Below are 16,782 nucleotides of genomic sequence, written 5' to 3' on the forward strand. Positions count from 1 at the left end.
AACTAAAAAACAAAGCCTGATAAAATCATAGATTTCAATGATGGTGTTTTCCAAATATATCTACATAGAATGAATGCTTAGCTTTTAATGAGACAAACTGACATAGACAAAACCCTTGCAGCTTGGAAGGAACCAGTTGATGGCCTATAAATAGAATACTTTTTGTACATTTTTTAAGTAATTTTGAGATAAAAATTAATCCAAGAGGATTAAATCAATCATTAGATGTTTACGCTCTGCATCCAACGTCTATCGAAAACAATGAACACACTCAAACCTGCCCACTGGTCAGCATCACCCAAGAAAAACCCCCCCCCCCGGGGGGGGGGGGAGGGGGGGTACGACTTGTTCGTTAAGTAGGGCTAAATATACCAACATCATATCTAACACAAAGTATCCTAATTCATCGAGTGATTCCGGCTTCAAGGCAGAACTTTCATTGCACATACATGAAACAAACAGAAGAAGAAAAAACAACAGTTCAGATTATAGAGATAAGACAGGCTTGTGAGGAAATTCTCATTTACTGAACCAACCCAAGAGGTAAAAAGTTCAGATCTTTTGTACTTCGGTGCAGAAACACCACAACACATCTCGGCTGTGAATTCTGCGTATAAACATCATCAGCCCGTCTGGTTCTCTACGTAGCACCTGTATTATAGAAACCACAAGCTCAAAAATATTAGATTACAGTGAATATTGTGTTGTGTATATGAATGGGAAATTCAAGTATAACGTGTGTCCATGCAATGGTCAGGATTCACTTCAACAATTTGCAATCCAACATGTGGGTCTCATGTCAACAAATACGGTTCTAATCATTGGGAATATTGCATCATGAGGTGCTTGAGAATTTCCTCCAGGAAACAAAAGAGACCTTAAGCAAAATCAGTGGGATTGTACCTCTTCAGCAAACTTTATCAAGATAGTAGTGCGTGGTCGTTGTTGACCTTCCATGGGCACAAAATGAGCAGTAACAACAGCTGGAAATCCAGAGCCGTCCAAAACGCCCTTTGTTGAAAAGAACAGAACAGAATCAGGTCAATGACTGGATTTCGACCCTCCATTAGGCTCTAGCAATCAATTAGTCAATTGATGAATGAGGACACTTACTCGTACTATTCCAGCAACAAATGCCCCACAATTGAAAGTTCCCATGTCCTTTGGAATAGAAATGAATCTACAAAGCAGAGACAAAACTAGACCTTGCTATAAATTTATGTACGCAAAATCTGGTTATGTCCTTTGGAATAGACCTTGCTATAAAATTTATGTACGCAAAAATCTGGTTATGTCTAATTTTCAATTAAAATGATGAGAGTGAAGACTCTTTTACCTGTTGACAAGGAGCTCCTTTTCACTGATCATGTATTCATCTTCATGTTCAGTGCCTTTCTCCAGTGAGTCCGCTACCTAATCCAACGGCAAATGCAAAAACTAAGGGGCCAGCTAAGCAGTTGAGTTGCTTAATATATGATGACTTAATCTAATCCATGCAAATACAAACATATGATGCAAACATAAAGAAATGTAAATGAATCATAAGCTTCTGCCTTGCATTTTTAACAAAAGTAATTATGAAGGGCAGTCATGATTACATATAAGTACACAACAGTATGATGTTTCAATATTTCGAATGTCTTTCCAGTCTCTTATACCTGATCTTTCAACAGATAATTGAGTGGCCAAAAGACACAAAGAAAAGAGCAAGGCCATATAGATGACGAAAACCTATGAAGCAGAGACACTTTATAAGAAGAAGCAATAGTGTCAATGAGTTAATACTTCCTATAGAAACATGACAGTTTGATGGATGACAATTACTTAATGTAAAACTCAACTGCATGCGCCCACAACTGCAATAACCATAGCATAGCAACGACAATTGGCATTTTGTGTCTATGAAAATGAACTGCTTTCTCTTGGGGTGAAGAACGGGGAAGAAAAAGTTAAAAAGGATAGAGGAACTCACCTTTCCAAATAATACCTTCCACACTGTGCTGTGCACCAAAAGACAGAATACCTAATAGTCTTGTCTCCCTTCTGTTTCCCTACAGAATCAGAAAAGTATCATTACGTCAGTCATTCATGCAATGCAAAGGCACAGACACATTCCAGCTGGTGCGCCATGCCCAAACCAAAACCAACATAAGGTGTCAATTTTTTATCATACCAACGGTAATCAAAAGATCCAATATGCATCCACATCATTAAAACACAATTTATATTAGAAGCAAAGCAACGTTCACAAGACTATGACTCCGCAAGTATCCTATCATTTTAGGAGGACAAAGTTAATGAGCCTAAGGGATAGAGAAGTCTCATAATGGAGAAGAAAATATCATTAGGGAAGGTACCTCTAACAGGCTAGAGATTCAGCAGGAAAATTACCATGTTGAAGATTTCAACGCAAAATGTTGATAGGCATTTATCATAAAATTTAACTAGGTTCATAGTCGTTAAACATAATCAAAGACAATCCCAGGTTTCGTTATAATTAAGAAACTCACCAACATAAAGTTATTGATTGATTTTAACCCATGTTTTATGCCATTTGGTACTAGATTAGAAAATGAAACATCAGGACAAATCTATCTTGAGACTAATGGTCACCAGAATTATCAAAATTCACTTTCATACCCAATTCCTTTTCCTTTTTCCTTGCACAATCAAATTCATTAGAAAATCATCATTAAGCTGGATCCCTTGCATATCCAAGGGTGTAACTGCAATTCCTTGCATTTTAAAAAGTGATGAGGCTTTAAATGAACAGTTTTTATTATTTTCTATAGCAGGTATATGACAATAAAACCAAATAGACCATAATGCATGTTAAATCAACCAGAAAAATGGACCATCAGACAACCACATTTCTGGTTTATCCTACTGTCTGCATATTGTGTTCTAGTCCACTTCACCAGGTACTTGAATCATCACTGCACTACATTTAGATGATAATGAAACTTTATTGAAGAGTTCCCAAGAGCCATCATACCTTTTCTCTGTGGCAAAGCAGTTCCAAAACTCGCGCCCCAACAGCATATCCAGCATCCTCCAGTCTGATAGTGATGTTCAAAATAAATTACATGACATTAGAGTCAATTGTGATATCACATCAAGTCATCAAGTGTCTCGTTAAAAGCCTGATTCAATCTTCTGTTTCGTACAGTTTTTTTTCTATTCATACTCCATAAATTGCAAATAAAGTAAAGGACGATGATCATAATAATGACATACAACGTATAACATTGCATTAATCATTTACTAGGGCTAAAACCAGGGAAGAGACAATTCTCATCAGTGGAGTGACATACTCTGCGCAACCATGAGACAAAGTAAATTTAGTGATTCCAACTTAGAATCATATAGGAAAAATTAACAAAAACAAATTTTTTCACACTGCTTTATATTTCAACGATCCCGTCCGACTGGACAACTAAAGAATGTGCCATAAAAGAGCAATCACCTTCGTTCTAACTCAGCAATATTGTCGACCTGAGTTTGGTTTGTACTGTACAAGCTCTGAGAACAAGAACGCAAATGCACTCAAACTAACCTGCACCACCATCAAATCTACATATGATTACAAAAAATAAAATACCAATAAAATTATACAGGCAACTATACATATTTCGAGTTCAGCAAAATCAATCGAGGCTCAATTTCCCTCTTTCCAGGATACCAGACAGGTTGAACAGGAGCAGAATGCCCCGAAGAGTGAGATCTCAATAAAGCAAGCTGGGGAGAAAAAGGTTCTTATTCTACATGCCAAACAAGTTGCGTCGATTCAACCAATATATTCTCCAGACAATTTAAAGGGCAGGAAGAGAACAAAAAAGAAAAGAAGAGAAAGCAAGTAGATTGAAGAAGACAGAGGAACCTCTTGCTTGCCCTTGTTGAGGGGCCTTTCGAGGACGTTACTATACTGCTTGATCTTTCCAGCTCCGATCATCGTCAGAAATATTGCCTCTCACTGGAGCGAGTAAGTTGTAATCCCAACTCACTCAGTATAGCATATACGGAAATGTTGGAGCGGATCCAGATACTAAGTAAATCACGAAATGCAGATAATTAATCAGGCGGCTGCAGTTGATAACATATCAGCAGTCCTAACCGGACCAGTATCACACCGGAGAACGACCACGTGGGCAGACAACGGTCGACGGCGTCCGACGGCGAGCTAGACGAAGTGGGGAATGCTTGTCCGTCGACGAAGAAAAATGGATCTGCTTCTTCCACCAGACGAGATTGCGTTTTGTTGGGCTTGTAATTAGTTTTAATAATTCTGGCAAGAAAAAGAGTTTTATTAATTCGTTTTATTATTTATTTTCTATAAGGACATTATCGTCTTTCACTATTTTCGGGCTGCTTTTCCATGGACGTACAACCCTTTCATCCCAAATGCAGCCTATCGCTATGTACCTTCTATTGTATGATCTGTGATTCTGTGTACTATTTTTTGATGATAAAAAAGGATTGAATTGTAAATTATTAATGTCTTATACAATACTTTCCCAGGATACCTTTGAGAAATAATTTTTAATATAAAATATAAATATTTTATAATAATTAAATTGCTTTTTTAAATTTTATTTTTTTATTAGTGTGAAGATATTTAATATAATTGTACCATTGTTTAATGTCAAATTTACCTGAAAAGTATATATATTTTTTATGATATAAAAAAAAGCTAACTTTTATTAAAATACATGAAATAATTAAAAGTGTCTTATAATAAAAATTAGAGTAAGTACTCTCACCGGTCTAAATATAAACATTTTTAAAAAAACCTGTATATCAATAAAGTCCTCGATCTTACAAAAATATATATTGTTTTTTTAACATCTACTCCCAATTATCAATGCATTTCCTAATTAGTGAGAGATACATTTATATGAAGATCTAGATTAATAAATACAAAGGTAAAATAAAAAAAATTATATATGTTAGATCACCTATATTTTGAACCAAAATTAATTGAAAAAAAAACGCTTATATTTTGAATTGGAATGAATATTGCATTTAGGGAGAAGCTGAAATTGGGGGGAAATTGGGAAGACAGGACCCAATTGTTTAGATTTCAATATGGATTCTCTTAAATTTAAAAAATTAAAATAATAAAAAATGCTCCAAAGATAATAAAAAAACAAAACATTGGATGTGACAAATGAATTTTTTTTATAGAAAAAATTACATTAAAATCTCACAAAAAAATTAATTATTATAAAATTCATTGATAATTAATATAAAGTCACTTATAATAACCTTATAATAATTAATTTTTTTTATATAAGGCCTGTATATAATTTTTCCTTTGGTTTGAATTACAACTCAATTTGAAGAAGATTGAGTGTAATTTGTATAAATTTACAAAACACTTGCAGTTCAAAGGCATACAAATGACATTAATTTGCATATACTTTACCATTAATTTATAATAAAATCATTTTTATACATAAAAATAAATAAATTAAAGCGTAATGCTATGATCATTATCAAGGAGAAACAACACATGTATAACTGTACCTCAACAGCATAGAGACTCTATTTCTCTTTTGTGGTCATCCTTCTGCTTTACTTGTATCAACTTAAAAAGTTATGGATAGATTGTACACGTAAAAGATCTAAAATGGAAAATGAGATACATACGATTCATAAATCATATAAGCTAAATTATGTTTAAAGAGACATAGGTAGACATCATGCATTCTTTTGAGAGTGAATCTCCGCTTACAGCAAAAATGAAGCACCATGTCATTAGTGAATCAAGTAAAATCCTATTGGCCAATGAGGGGAAATTAGAATACAAGGAAATGAAAAGAAACATCCTCCTGAATTTCTGGTTCTTAGATTTTCTACCAAATGATGAAAAAAGAAACAGGCCACATCTTGATAGGTGGTAGTATTTGATGTGAGGCATTTTTGTTAAACTAATAAAATTAGTCTGAACCCTTCCAACCAGTTAGGAATTAAGATAAGCATATTCATATCAAAGGAAAAGAAAATATTGAAGCAAGAGTTCTAAATTGTACTATTATGAGAGAGTAATTCACTAGCTCACAACTTCCACTTCATCTCTCTTGTTATCAGTACTGTCTTCCTCATTGACAAATCGCAGATCTGGATAATTTCTATGGTTCAGCGAATGCAACCAAAGAGCAACAGCTCCATCGTTCTTCTCTGTGGAAGCAATATGAGAATATATATACTTCATCTTGAAATCTCCAGCTTCTTTCTCATATGCTTTCATTGACAACTCTTCGTGACTATCATTCCATTTCTGGTTATATGATGCAAAGAAGCACTCATCCAAGTATAAACCAACCTCTGGGGCAGTAGGCACATTAATGTTAACATCCCTGCAGTTAAAAAGATGAAATCGAATGTGAACTCATATTGTCCATCAATTTGAAAAGTTAATAAAAACTACAGGAGCTTTCTGTACTTACTTCTGCAAAGCTTTTTCAATAAGTGACTCTGGCGCGCAATTTCTCATGATTGCTACAGCAAGACCCATCATCTTCCGTATCTGATGAAGCATGAAGCTCTGTCCCACAACCTCACACTTCACAAATTCAATGCCCTCAACTGTGACAGTGGTGTTAGCATCAAATGAAATTATGAAACGCCTAGCAGCAGGGTCCTCAGCTTTTGTTCTTGTGGTGAAGTTATGAAAATTATGGGTCCCTCCAATATTTCAAAATTCTATTAAACCTCTCCTCTCCTTCTGACCATAACAGAATCCACTTCCCTTTATAGTCTTCTCTCTTCATTAACATTTTCTTTCCCAACAATGCTTGAATCATCCACTGATCCACCATTCGTTTGAGTACTTTCGTGATGGGCAGGAGCCACAGACTTGAGGTCAAGTTCAGAATTCAAATCCTCCACTGAATTTTTTTCTTCATTACTGGATTTCTTATTTAAATTATCACCATCAGTTTTGTTCAAAGAAACCCCAAAATCCTCTGTCACTCCAGAGTTAGGAGCAGGATCTCCTTTGGATGAACTGCAAACATCCATAGCTTCTAATCCTGTACTGTGCTTACCAACTAAGCCAGGCACCTTCCGACCTCTCTCAGAACAATCCAAACATTTAACAAGTTCATTTTCAGACCCCACACTAGCCAACACACTCTCTCTATCGCGATGTGAACATGGATCAAGAGCAAACACAGGAATGAGATAGACATACCTCCTCCGATCACAGAACTTCTTGGCATTAAAAGATGCTGTGACCCGCTTGTAACCAAAGATCCGTATCTGAGGAGAAAGGTTTGAATTAAGGCGGACAACAAGACCAGGTGGATCAATATAAAAACGTCCTGAGACAACCTGACCAACAGCACTAACACCTTTATCAGTTCGGGCAGAGCGAGCCCAGTCATACCTTTTAGGATTTCCACGATCCTGTTCAGGGACAGCTCCAGACACAAATAAGGCTTCTTCAAGGTCACCTTCAATGGTCTTTGCACCAGGATTTTTCTGCATGCCTTGATAGCCAACACCACAGTAAGCAAAGAAAATGGCAATTTTGCGGCGCTTGTATCTTTTCTTGGTGCCCATTGCAGTTGTGCATTCTTCATCATCAGAAGTGGTGGTAGACATTTTAAGTTTTTTTAACTCAGGTTCTTCTCTGACAACTGGCGGCGGCGGTGCAGGTGGTGGTGAGCTCGTCACTTTCACATCTGAGTTTTCCATTTTTAAGAAGTGATAAGAATACGGCTTGTATAGGATAATGGTAAAAAATCCGGACTTTTCAACAACCTGGAATGAGATTCAGATTTAGAGGTCACTGGCCCGGCCACCAGATCAATCTATGGCCAACCCAATGATATCTACATGATGCCACAACTAATCACTAATTTTAAATATCACACACACACACATATATTAAGAAACTTGCACTAGGTTGAAAATTCATGCTTTAAAAAAAAAAGAAGTAAAGATATCTTTAAACACAATTTCTTTCAGCTTTTAACAAACAAATCATCAGAACTTGGAAGAACTTATAAAATGTTTTCAAAATGGATACGCATGTCGCTTCTGATCGGAGCAGTCCAACAAATCAATCAAAAGAGTTGAGCTAAACGCAGAAATACAAATAGGCACAAAGGTTATCCGACAAGGTCAGTAGCAAGCTATAATGGCCATTGACAATATTACTTCAAGAATACAAGCAAACACCGATTAAGCATATCAGCAGAGAACAAACAGCCAGTAATTACATATACGGATCAAAATCCTCTAAGGTTAGATGTCTAAAGTCCCGCGAATTTAAGAAAATACTAACCGTTGATTAAATCAGGTGGCATAAACTTGTTAATAAAAAATTGAGAGTACCTTTTTTATGGGCTAACAATTAATATTGCATTGAAACCACTCAACAACTCAAGCAAAGTACCATTTCTTTTATTAGATGACCCAATCACAAAAGTTTGTTTAATCAACGGCTAATATGATATCAAATTCACAGAACTTTAGACAGCTAAATTCAGAGAATTTTATCCTACACATATAACTCACTGGTATAAAGAATTGATTAGAGAGAGAAAGATTATAACAGTTTGCCTCAGCTGTTATATAATTTCTAAGACAGTTGAGAAAGGTGGAAAGACTTGAGCAATTGATTTGAAATCGAAACCACACGAGAGATCCCGAAACTTTTCGATTAAAATAGAGCTGGGTAAGATCCATCAATTGCTTGCCACATTCATACCATGAACAATGGTCCGGGGAAAATGCTATTTGAGTATTTCCAAACTCATAAAGTAAAATGAAAGTTGAGAGAGTCTGGAATCTGCTATGTCAAATTATGAAACTCATATACAACTGATGGAAGGGAAACTGTGTGCAAGTCTTACCAGGAAGAGGAAGGAACAAGAGATGCTTTGATAAGAGTGTCCGCCCAACTCTAAGTACTGCTGCTTGCTACTACGAAGGAGCCAAAGGGGAGAGGGAGGGACGGAGGCAAAGACGCTTAAACCCTCACACCCTCACTTTTCAGGTTCTCCGTTTGCGGAAGGAAGGCGATGGTTAGGAAGAGCAAGGACTTCGAACAAAGCACTCCATTTCTCAGTGAGCACCACCCCACGTCCTGCGCTTCCACTGTCTCTTTAATTTGGGCCTAAAATCTGCAGAAATATCCACAATACAGTTATTCCAATTGGGCTGTCTGTGGTTTTTGGGCGGTTTTTTAAGCCGAGAAAGGTTTATTATTATTATTATTATAGATAATATAGTTTGTACTCCTTAACTTAACATTTTTTTTAAAAAATTAAATATTAAAAATATAAGATATTTTTGAAGATTTAAATATTAAAAAATATAAATTATTTTAATCTTTTTAAATGTAATCATTACTTTTTTTTAAAAAGTGTCTCTATTGATTAATAACTTTATATTTCTTATAAAGTATTTAATAGGAATAAATATGAAAAAATAGGGTTAATTTAAAAATAGGTTGCTACTTTATTCGGGGTGAGATTCAATTAAAAACATGTTATATTTTTTAACAGAGAGAGTAGTCTTTATATTTTTTAAAATATAGATTTAATCATTAAATTTTGACTTCACATAATTCAATTTTTTGTATTTATTGAATTAAGAGATTATAGTTTTTAGGTAATATTTAAAAAATTTTTAAAATTACCCTTTATAAGAGAGAAAAGTAACATGATATTACTTTTTAAATTTGTCATATAGAGGTTTATTTAAAATTCTACACATTTTTATTTTTTTTGCTTTTTTTATATTGATATTAATAATATTAATAAAAATAACTTATAAAGAGAATTAACGGACTATAATCAATTCTGTAAAATGGCCCCATGGAAGATGACCACCCATTTCAAAGAACCTGGGCGGCCCCAATTCTCAAATAGCTTGCCATTTCATTTCTCCTCCAATGGATGAATATAAATACATCTCCACTCCTCAACCCAAATTGTTTGAATCAACAATTTTTTAGGACCCATTTGTTTTAATTTTTAAATAAAAAATCACTTAATTTTTTAGCAAATTTCTTATGCTTATGAGAAGTTATTTAAAATTACCGTTTCAAAATAATCAGATGGGATAGAAATAAAAGGTTGAGACACATGAAAATATAACATCTAAAAATTATTAAACCAATTTTTTTTAATTGTTGCCAAATGCAAAATATTTTTTGTGTTTACAATGTCTCAGATGAACCTAGTTATTCATAACTAATTTATATGATAAACGATATAGTGCATGGAGTATTTAGGGGGGGGAACTGCTCAAGCAATGACAAGCTTTAAAAATCATTTAAATTTAAATTAAATATTTTTAATTTGGGAACTTGATGCAACCACCTACGTTTTGGAGCTAAATTTGTGCACCATCAGTTGTTCTAACTAATATTCTTGCTAACTGCTAAGAGAGTAGCTGACATAAATTAGCCAACATAAACCAACCCGATAATCACATTCTAAAATCTTGCTAACCAAAACTTCATTATCTACTACCACTTTGCATGTGACATCTCTACATTCTTTCCAAATCCATATAGTTAACCTCATTTAATGAAATAAGACTCGTGGATGTTATTTTGAAGTGTTGTTTAGAAAAGAATGTAAAGAGATAGTATGGAAAGTAATAGTATAGAATCAAGGTCCACAAGTGTATGGAACATAAATCGGATCCATATTAATGCATTTATGTATTTATAGAGGATAACATAAGAAAATATGATTGTACATTCCATATCTTAAAATTACTGTCTGACCTTTCTCTGATGCTTGATCTTTCCGCTACACCTAGCAAACAACCTATGAACCTAACAAAACCAGTAGTTTACGGATGTTAAGAATTCTTAAAAGCTTATGAACCAAGACAATTATGAACAGGCAGGTAAGCATGTCATAGATGGCCTGATTGAAAAGTGTTTCCTGATATGCTGACACGTGTCTATCTATAACTACTTTGATCTGCAATTTTTTTAAAAAATATACATAATATTGAAGAATTTCTTAGCTCGGTTAGCCTTGAATTTATAGCCCACCGTTCACCAAAACAATAAAAGAATACAATTTATAGCCCACCGTTCCAGTAGATGAGTCACACCTCTCTCACAGCAAATTAACCAGCAAAACCTTGAGATCCTGGAAAAGAATATATCATTCATGAGTTGAGTAATTCACAAAAAAGAGGAGAGAATATAAGTTACCAAATGATGTGTAGAAAATAGTTTCCAGATTTTTCAATTGGAGGAAGCTATGCTAACATCCACTCTTTAACGTTAAACTAAATTCCAGATCTATGAGGAACATAAATCAATCCTAGCATAGATCCTATAGAAGATGATAAAGAAAATTCTATAGAAAAATATAAGCTTCATCAAAAGCATTTTGAACAACAATCTGCTCACAGTATTGTTCATCAATGAATTCACATAAAGGGTCAAAAATAGTCTTACAGTTTCCTTGACCAGATCATCATCCCAGTCTTATTGCTAGCCACCAAAAACTGCAATCCGCATGTCTTGGCTGCCTTCTTGATCTTCACGAACAAAAAAAAAAAAAGTGAACACGGAAGGTAAAATATATCCATTGAGTTATCAGATGACAACATTTCAATTAAACAGTATATCTCTGCAAAAAAAAGCCAATCAAATGGAACATACAAGTCTAAAGGCAAAAGATGCATGTCCATAAATACAATAGATTTGTTTCAATACAGTTACTGAGAAGCATTTCTATTTGTATAAAATAAGTTACAGTAATACATTCAAAATGGCCACAAACATCAAATCATAGTCAGTGCTTCATGTCCTTAATCATGGCAAGACCATATCAGTTCATGCTAGAAAAGCCATGTAGCCAGACAAATCAACACGCAAGTAAATGAGTAAAAATTTATAATTCACAGAAGCAATGGTTTCTAAGCATTGATACAACATTTAGACGGCATTAACTTGCTATTGATTGCATCAATTACCACATTCAAATATCAAGAATTTTAAACCCTTTTCCACGCCATACAAAAGAATCAAAATGAGGTCTTTCCATGTTTCTGAAAAGTCAAAACCATAGATAGATAAGAAGGTTCAACAAGTCTTTTTATTTTTCTATTCACGAAGGAAAAAAAAAACAGCTATGGAGTTCAACTTCCTATGAAATGAACCCATGGTGCATTTGCAAAGAAGAAGAAAAAGAAGAAGCAATTATCAACTGAGTAAAGAAGAAAGAGGAACCGCCTCACTTAACAGGATAACTTCAGATATATATCAAAGAACAAGAATTCATTCTATATCATAAATAGAATCATCTCATCTTCAAAGATTGTACTTCTGAGGTCATTAAAACAGAATCCAAATTATTTGATTGATTTAAGAAAAGTTGAGAGTCAAAGAATGGGAACTCATAAATAATACCTTCCAAATCATCAACAATAGTGACAGGCAATGGATCTAAACGAGGTCGATATCCTTCATCTTTCATCAATTTGGTCAAAAACCGTAACTCTGATCGTATCTCATCTATCTGTGGATGCATCTGGTCTCCGACAACAAAAACATGAACTAAACTCTTTAACTCAATCCAGCTACAACCAGGTTCTTTAGTCACCCCTCGGACTTTCATCATCCTTCTTACACGCTCTACATCTTCCCACTTGCCCAAGGCTGTATAAATACTAGATAACAAAACATAAGTGGATGATTCTGGTGAGCCTAGCTCAATCAGTTTTTCTCCAGCATAGGCACCAAGATCATAGTTACGATAGTTCCTACAGGCCCCTAATAATATGCGCCACAAACACAAACCATGATCAATTTTTGCTGATTCAATGAACTCTCTTGCTTCATTCAGTTTACCAGCACGGCTCAAGATATCAACCATGCATGCATAATGCTCTACTGTGGGAACAATGCTGAACTCATCAAACATCATCTTGAAATAATCCCAACCTCGCTCCACAAGTCCCATATGACTGCAAGCAGAGAGAAGATTTACAAACGTGACATGGTCTGGTTTTGTGCCCTCCAAACGCATCTCCTCAAACAACTCCAAGGCTTCATTGCCATAACCATTTTGAGAAAGACCGGATATCATTGCATTCCATGAAATTACATCTCTGGAAGGCATCCTACAAAAAACACGACACCCTTCATCCATATTTCCACATTTTGCATACATGGCAGAAAGTGCACTTCCAATTGGGATTTCCAAGCTGAAACCGTACTTTACAATCCGCGCGTGGATTTGCATTCCTTGATCTGAAGCAGCTAGGCTAGAGCAGGCTTTTAGGACACTTGCCATAGTAAGCTCATTGGGAATAATTCCTTCCATCTGCATTTTGCAATACAGATTTAAAGCACCTTCACTATCCCCATTCTGTGCGTACCCTGTTATGATAGAAGTCCAAAGAACAATGTCAGGTTGCCGTAGATAATCAAAGCCCTTGCGAGCATCAGCAATGCTGCCACATTTTGCATACATGTCCACTAAAGCTGTCAAAACGTACATGTGTGATTCATAACCTAACCTCAACGCATAACTATGCATCTGCTTTCCTTCTATAAGAGTACCAAGGTCACTGCAAGCGTTGATAACCCCGACAAGAGTAAATTCACTGGGCACGACTGCAGAGAGATGCATACTGTGAAACAACTTCAACGCCTTACCTGAATCCCCACTTTGTGCATAACCAGTAATCATTGCCGACCATGTGATTGAATTTTTACCCCCAGATAAGTAAAATGTCTTAAATGCATCATCCAAGCTCCCACATTTAGCATACATCGTTACAAGAGCATTTTCCACAGAGGTAATTGACAACAGCCCATTTTTAGCAGCGAGAGAATGAATCTGCTTACCAGTGTCTACAAGTTCAGGAATTGTCAGAGCACTTAGAACACTAGTAAACACGAACTCGTTCTCACCCTCAGTCTCACGACGCATGGATTCAAAAATCTCCAGAGCCTCTCCAGCCATCTCTTGAGTAGCATACCCAGAAATCATTGTAGCCCAAGAAACAGGATTCCTTTCAGGCATTCTATCAAACAACTTACGGGCTTCATCAACAAACCCCGTTTTGCAATACATATTAAGAAGCGAACTCCCAACAAAAACGTCATAAAAGCTTGCAGTTTTGATGGCGACCGCGTGCGCTTGCCGGCCAACACAAATGTCAGACAAACTGGAAGCAGCAGTAAAGACACCAGAGAAAGTGTGGGCATTGGGAGAGGTATTATCTGCGATCATACGCCGAAAGAGTTCTATGACGAAGGAAGAGCCAGAGTGTCCCCGTTGGGAGTACCCGTTGATGAGACAATTCCATGAGACAACATCTTTGACACGAATGTTGTCGAAAACAACCTTGGCGTTGGGCAAGTGACCGCACTTTGCATAGAAATTAACAAGGCTATTTTCAAGGAAAATACAAGAAGGTGAGACGGTTTTGATGATGCGAGCATGCAATGCTCGACCTTTGTTGGCATGTTTCAGCTGAGTGTACTGTAGGAGCTCCTTGAAGAACTCATTAGACAAAGGAGAAAGCCGCATCAACTTTCTTCCCACGAACTATGGGCATTCACATGGTGTACTACTGTATTTCTATTTCCTAGTGTTGTGCACTTCATCTGGCCATTGGTTAAATCTACATGTGAGAGAGTGACACGTAGGTAAGAAAGAATGAACGAGACAATAAATCGATCCACGATCAGATGTAGCTCCTTCAATATCTGAAACACGAGATGTATTAGAATGAACAGATCAAAAGAGAGCAGTGGAGGAGAGAGACACGAGGATGGAGATTCGATGAGAGGAGAGGGAGGAGATTAGCAAGTTGGACGAGCAGGCTGGGCTGATGGCAAGAAGCTCAACAGCAGCTCACAGTGACGGTGGAGAGAGCCAAGGAGACTGACGAAGCAATGCCTAGGTAAAATCATTTTTCTCATAACGATAAACCAATATTTAATAAAATATTTTGTTCATGATCCATTTGATATGGTCACCACCATTAACTTTGAATCGTTTCATAAGTTTAATAACCGGTCTGGTTAATTATGTAAATAAAATGAAAATATAAAATGTCGAAGATAATACTGGTTTGCACAAATAAAAATATTCTATTCTTCTGGGAAACTTCATGATTTTATTGGTTTTTCAATTTACATTCACATTCTCTTTTCTAAAGTGACTTTGATTTTTCTGTTATTTCAAAAATTATTCTCCATGAACTTGTTGGGCATGATTGAGAAATATGATGTCACTTATGGCCATCATGCTATCATATGTTCTTAGAATTTTCAGGCCAAAAAAAGTTTAAAAAAATACTGCAATTTTTTTATTTTCAAAGAAATGTAAATGTGATTTTCCAGGTATCGTTAGTTATGTTTAATTAAAGTATAGCATGAAAAACAACTATTGTTCTATAACCCCTTTATCCTTTTGCTATGATAACATTGTGTCTAGGGTGATGGAACCCCGTAGCCTTGCCCTACCCGAGCTAATCGTGTTGGTCGAATTGGGCATTGCCTGAGAATATATATATATATATATATATTGTCTTAATTTTGTATAAAATTATTATTTTGTAACATTATTTTTTATATTTTTTAATTATATTGTTTTTATGATTATTATAGATATTTTTTATAATTTTAAATTTGTATAACATTTTTAAATATTTTAAATTGATTTTTCTAACTTTATAAGTTTATATTAGATAAGAATTAAAAAATAATTGTTAAGCATCTAAAATTTTAAAAATTATTAATCTTAATTCTGGAATTAATTTTATAAAAAATATTTTAAATAATTTTAATTATATTTTTTGTTGATGAAAAATTATCTTCATAATTTTAAAAATATTTATTAAAAATAGTTTTGGGTTGGGTCAAACCCTACCGAAATTATTGCATCGAGTTGAGATGAAGCCAAGCCCGCCTCTATCCATATACGGCTCTAATTATGTCTAATCATAGTCAACTTGAAATTAATGTAAACTGTTTTTAAAGTATTATACATATTTAGGTTTAAATATTTATAAATACATAACAATGTGATATTAAGACTATGGAAGGTCATATCGTTTGAAAGTAATGAATAAAGTTCTTTATCGAAGTCCCAAACCACATTCTATTTTTGCTCATGAACAAATGATTGAGTAAAATGAAGTTTGAAAGAAATAATATAGTCGGTCAATTGGCACGAGAAAAGTTAGGAGAGACAGAAAATCTTCTAAATAAAAGGAGGTAATTTATTGCCGTTTGGTTCAAATAAATGTAAAAGCTTTAAGGAAGTTAAAAGGTCAAACTTCTCAAAGTAACCTCCAAAAAAGGCTTCTTTAGCGTTTTATGTCAACTCATGGAAGGCATCTTCAAGATTAAATCCTCTAAACCCAAAACAAGAATATTTGTATTTAACGTTAAAAGTTAAAAAGATAAACGTTATTATATATTTATAAGGATAAGAAACTTACTTTTCCCTTTTATCCCTTTAACATGTTTATAAAAAAAAAATAATCGATTTAATTCCAATCAAATTGATTTTATTAGTTGTTAACTTGTTACATCAAAAGGTTAGAATCTTGAACTTCTATTCTCACTTTACCCAGCCCTACCCCTTAAAAGGATGCTTAATGCTTAATGCTTAATGCTTAATGCTTAATGCCAATGGACTAAATTGTTATAATGAATTAACATATACAAAATCACCATAAACGAAAAATAGTTTGGTACAATGAAAAGGCCAATATTGCTTTTTTTTTATATATAGAAATTCTCCTCAAGTTGCTTCTCCTGGCAAAAAGTTT

General features: G+C 34.8%; 2 protein-coding genes and 1 pseudogene across 2 annotated transcripts; all 3 read right to left on the minus strand.

Moving 5' to 3' along the window:
• Positions 1 to 567: 567 nt before the first annotated feature.
• On the minus strand, positions 568 to 4,279 carry LOC129295364 (uncharacterized; the record flags this gene model as incomplete). The annotated part of the gene is given in 10 exon segments (XM_054933877.1): positions 568 to 651; positions 904 to 1,011; positions 1,114 to 1,180; positions 1,337 to 1,413; positions 1,973 to 2,008; positions 2,010 to 2,051; positions 2,996 to 3,059; positions 3,467 to 3,507; positions 3,509 to 3,556; positions 3,881 to 4,279. Coding segments are annotated over 10 exon segments (639 nt in total), but the record flags the coding sequence as incomplete, so codon positions are not given.
• A 1,704-nt stretch (positions 4,280 to 5,983) lies between these two features.
• Positions 5,984 to 7,701, minus strand: LOC129295368 (uncharacterized; annotated as a pseudogene).
• Positions 7,702 to 10,669: 2,968 nt separating this feature from the next.
• On the minus strand, positions 10,670 to 14,888 carry LOC129295367 (pentatricopeptide repeat-containing protein At2g33680-like). Its single transcript, XM_054933881.1, has 3 exons — positions 12,398 to 14,888; positions 11,441 to 11,523; positions 10,670 to 11,126 (listed from the first exon to the last, which is right to left on the minus strand). Exons 1-2 carry the CDS (start codon positions 14,526 to 14,528, stop codon positions 11,477 to 11,479), a joined length of 2,178 nt encoding a protein of 725 aa, XP_054789856.1. The 5' UTR covers positions 14,529 to 14,888; the 3' UTR covers positions 10,670 to 11,126; positions 11,441 to 11,476.
• Positions 14,889 to 16,782: the final 1,894 nt, after the last annotated feature.

Source organism: Prosopis cineraria, unplaced genomic scaffold (assembly GCF_029017545.1).
Source record: "Prosopis cineraria cultivar Desert tree isolate PC_DT_omini unplaced genomic scaffold, ASM2901754v1 PC97, whole genome shotgun sequence".
Classification (NCBI taxonomy): domain Eukaryota; kingdom Viridiplantae; phylum Streptophyta; class Magnoliopsida; order Fabales; family Fabaceae; genus Prosopis; species Prosopis cineraria.

What these genes read in the sequence shown, in the direction of transcription:
- LOC129295367 (XM_054933881.1), bottom strand. Translation starts at nt 14,528, where the DNA reads ATGCGGCTTTCTCCTTTGTCTAATGAGTTCTTCAAGGAGCTCCTACAG. An exon ending in TATTGTTGATGATTTGGAAG is followed by an intron (nt 11,524 to 12,397) that starts GTATTATTTATG and finishes TTGTTCGTGAAG; the next exon opens with ATCAAGAAGGCAGCCAAGAC.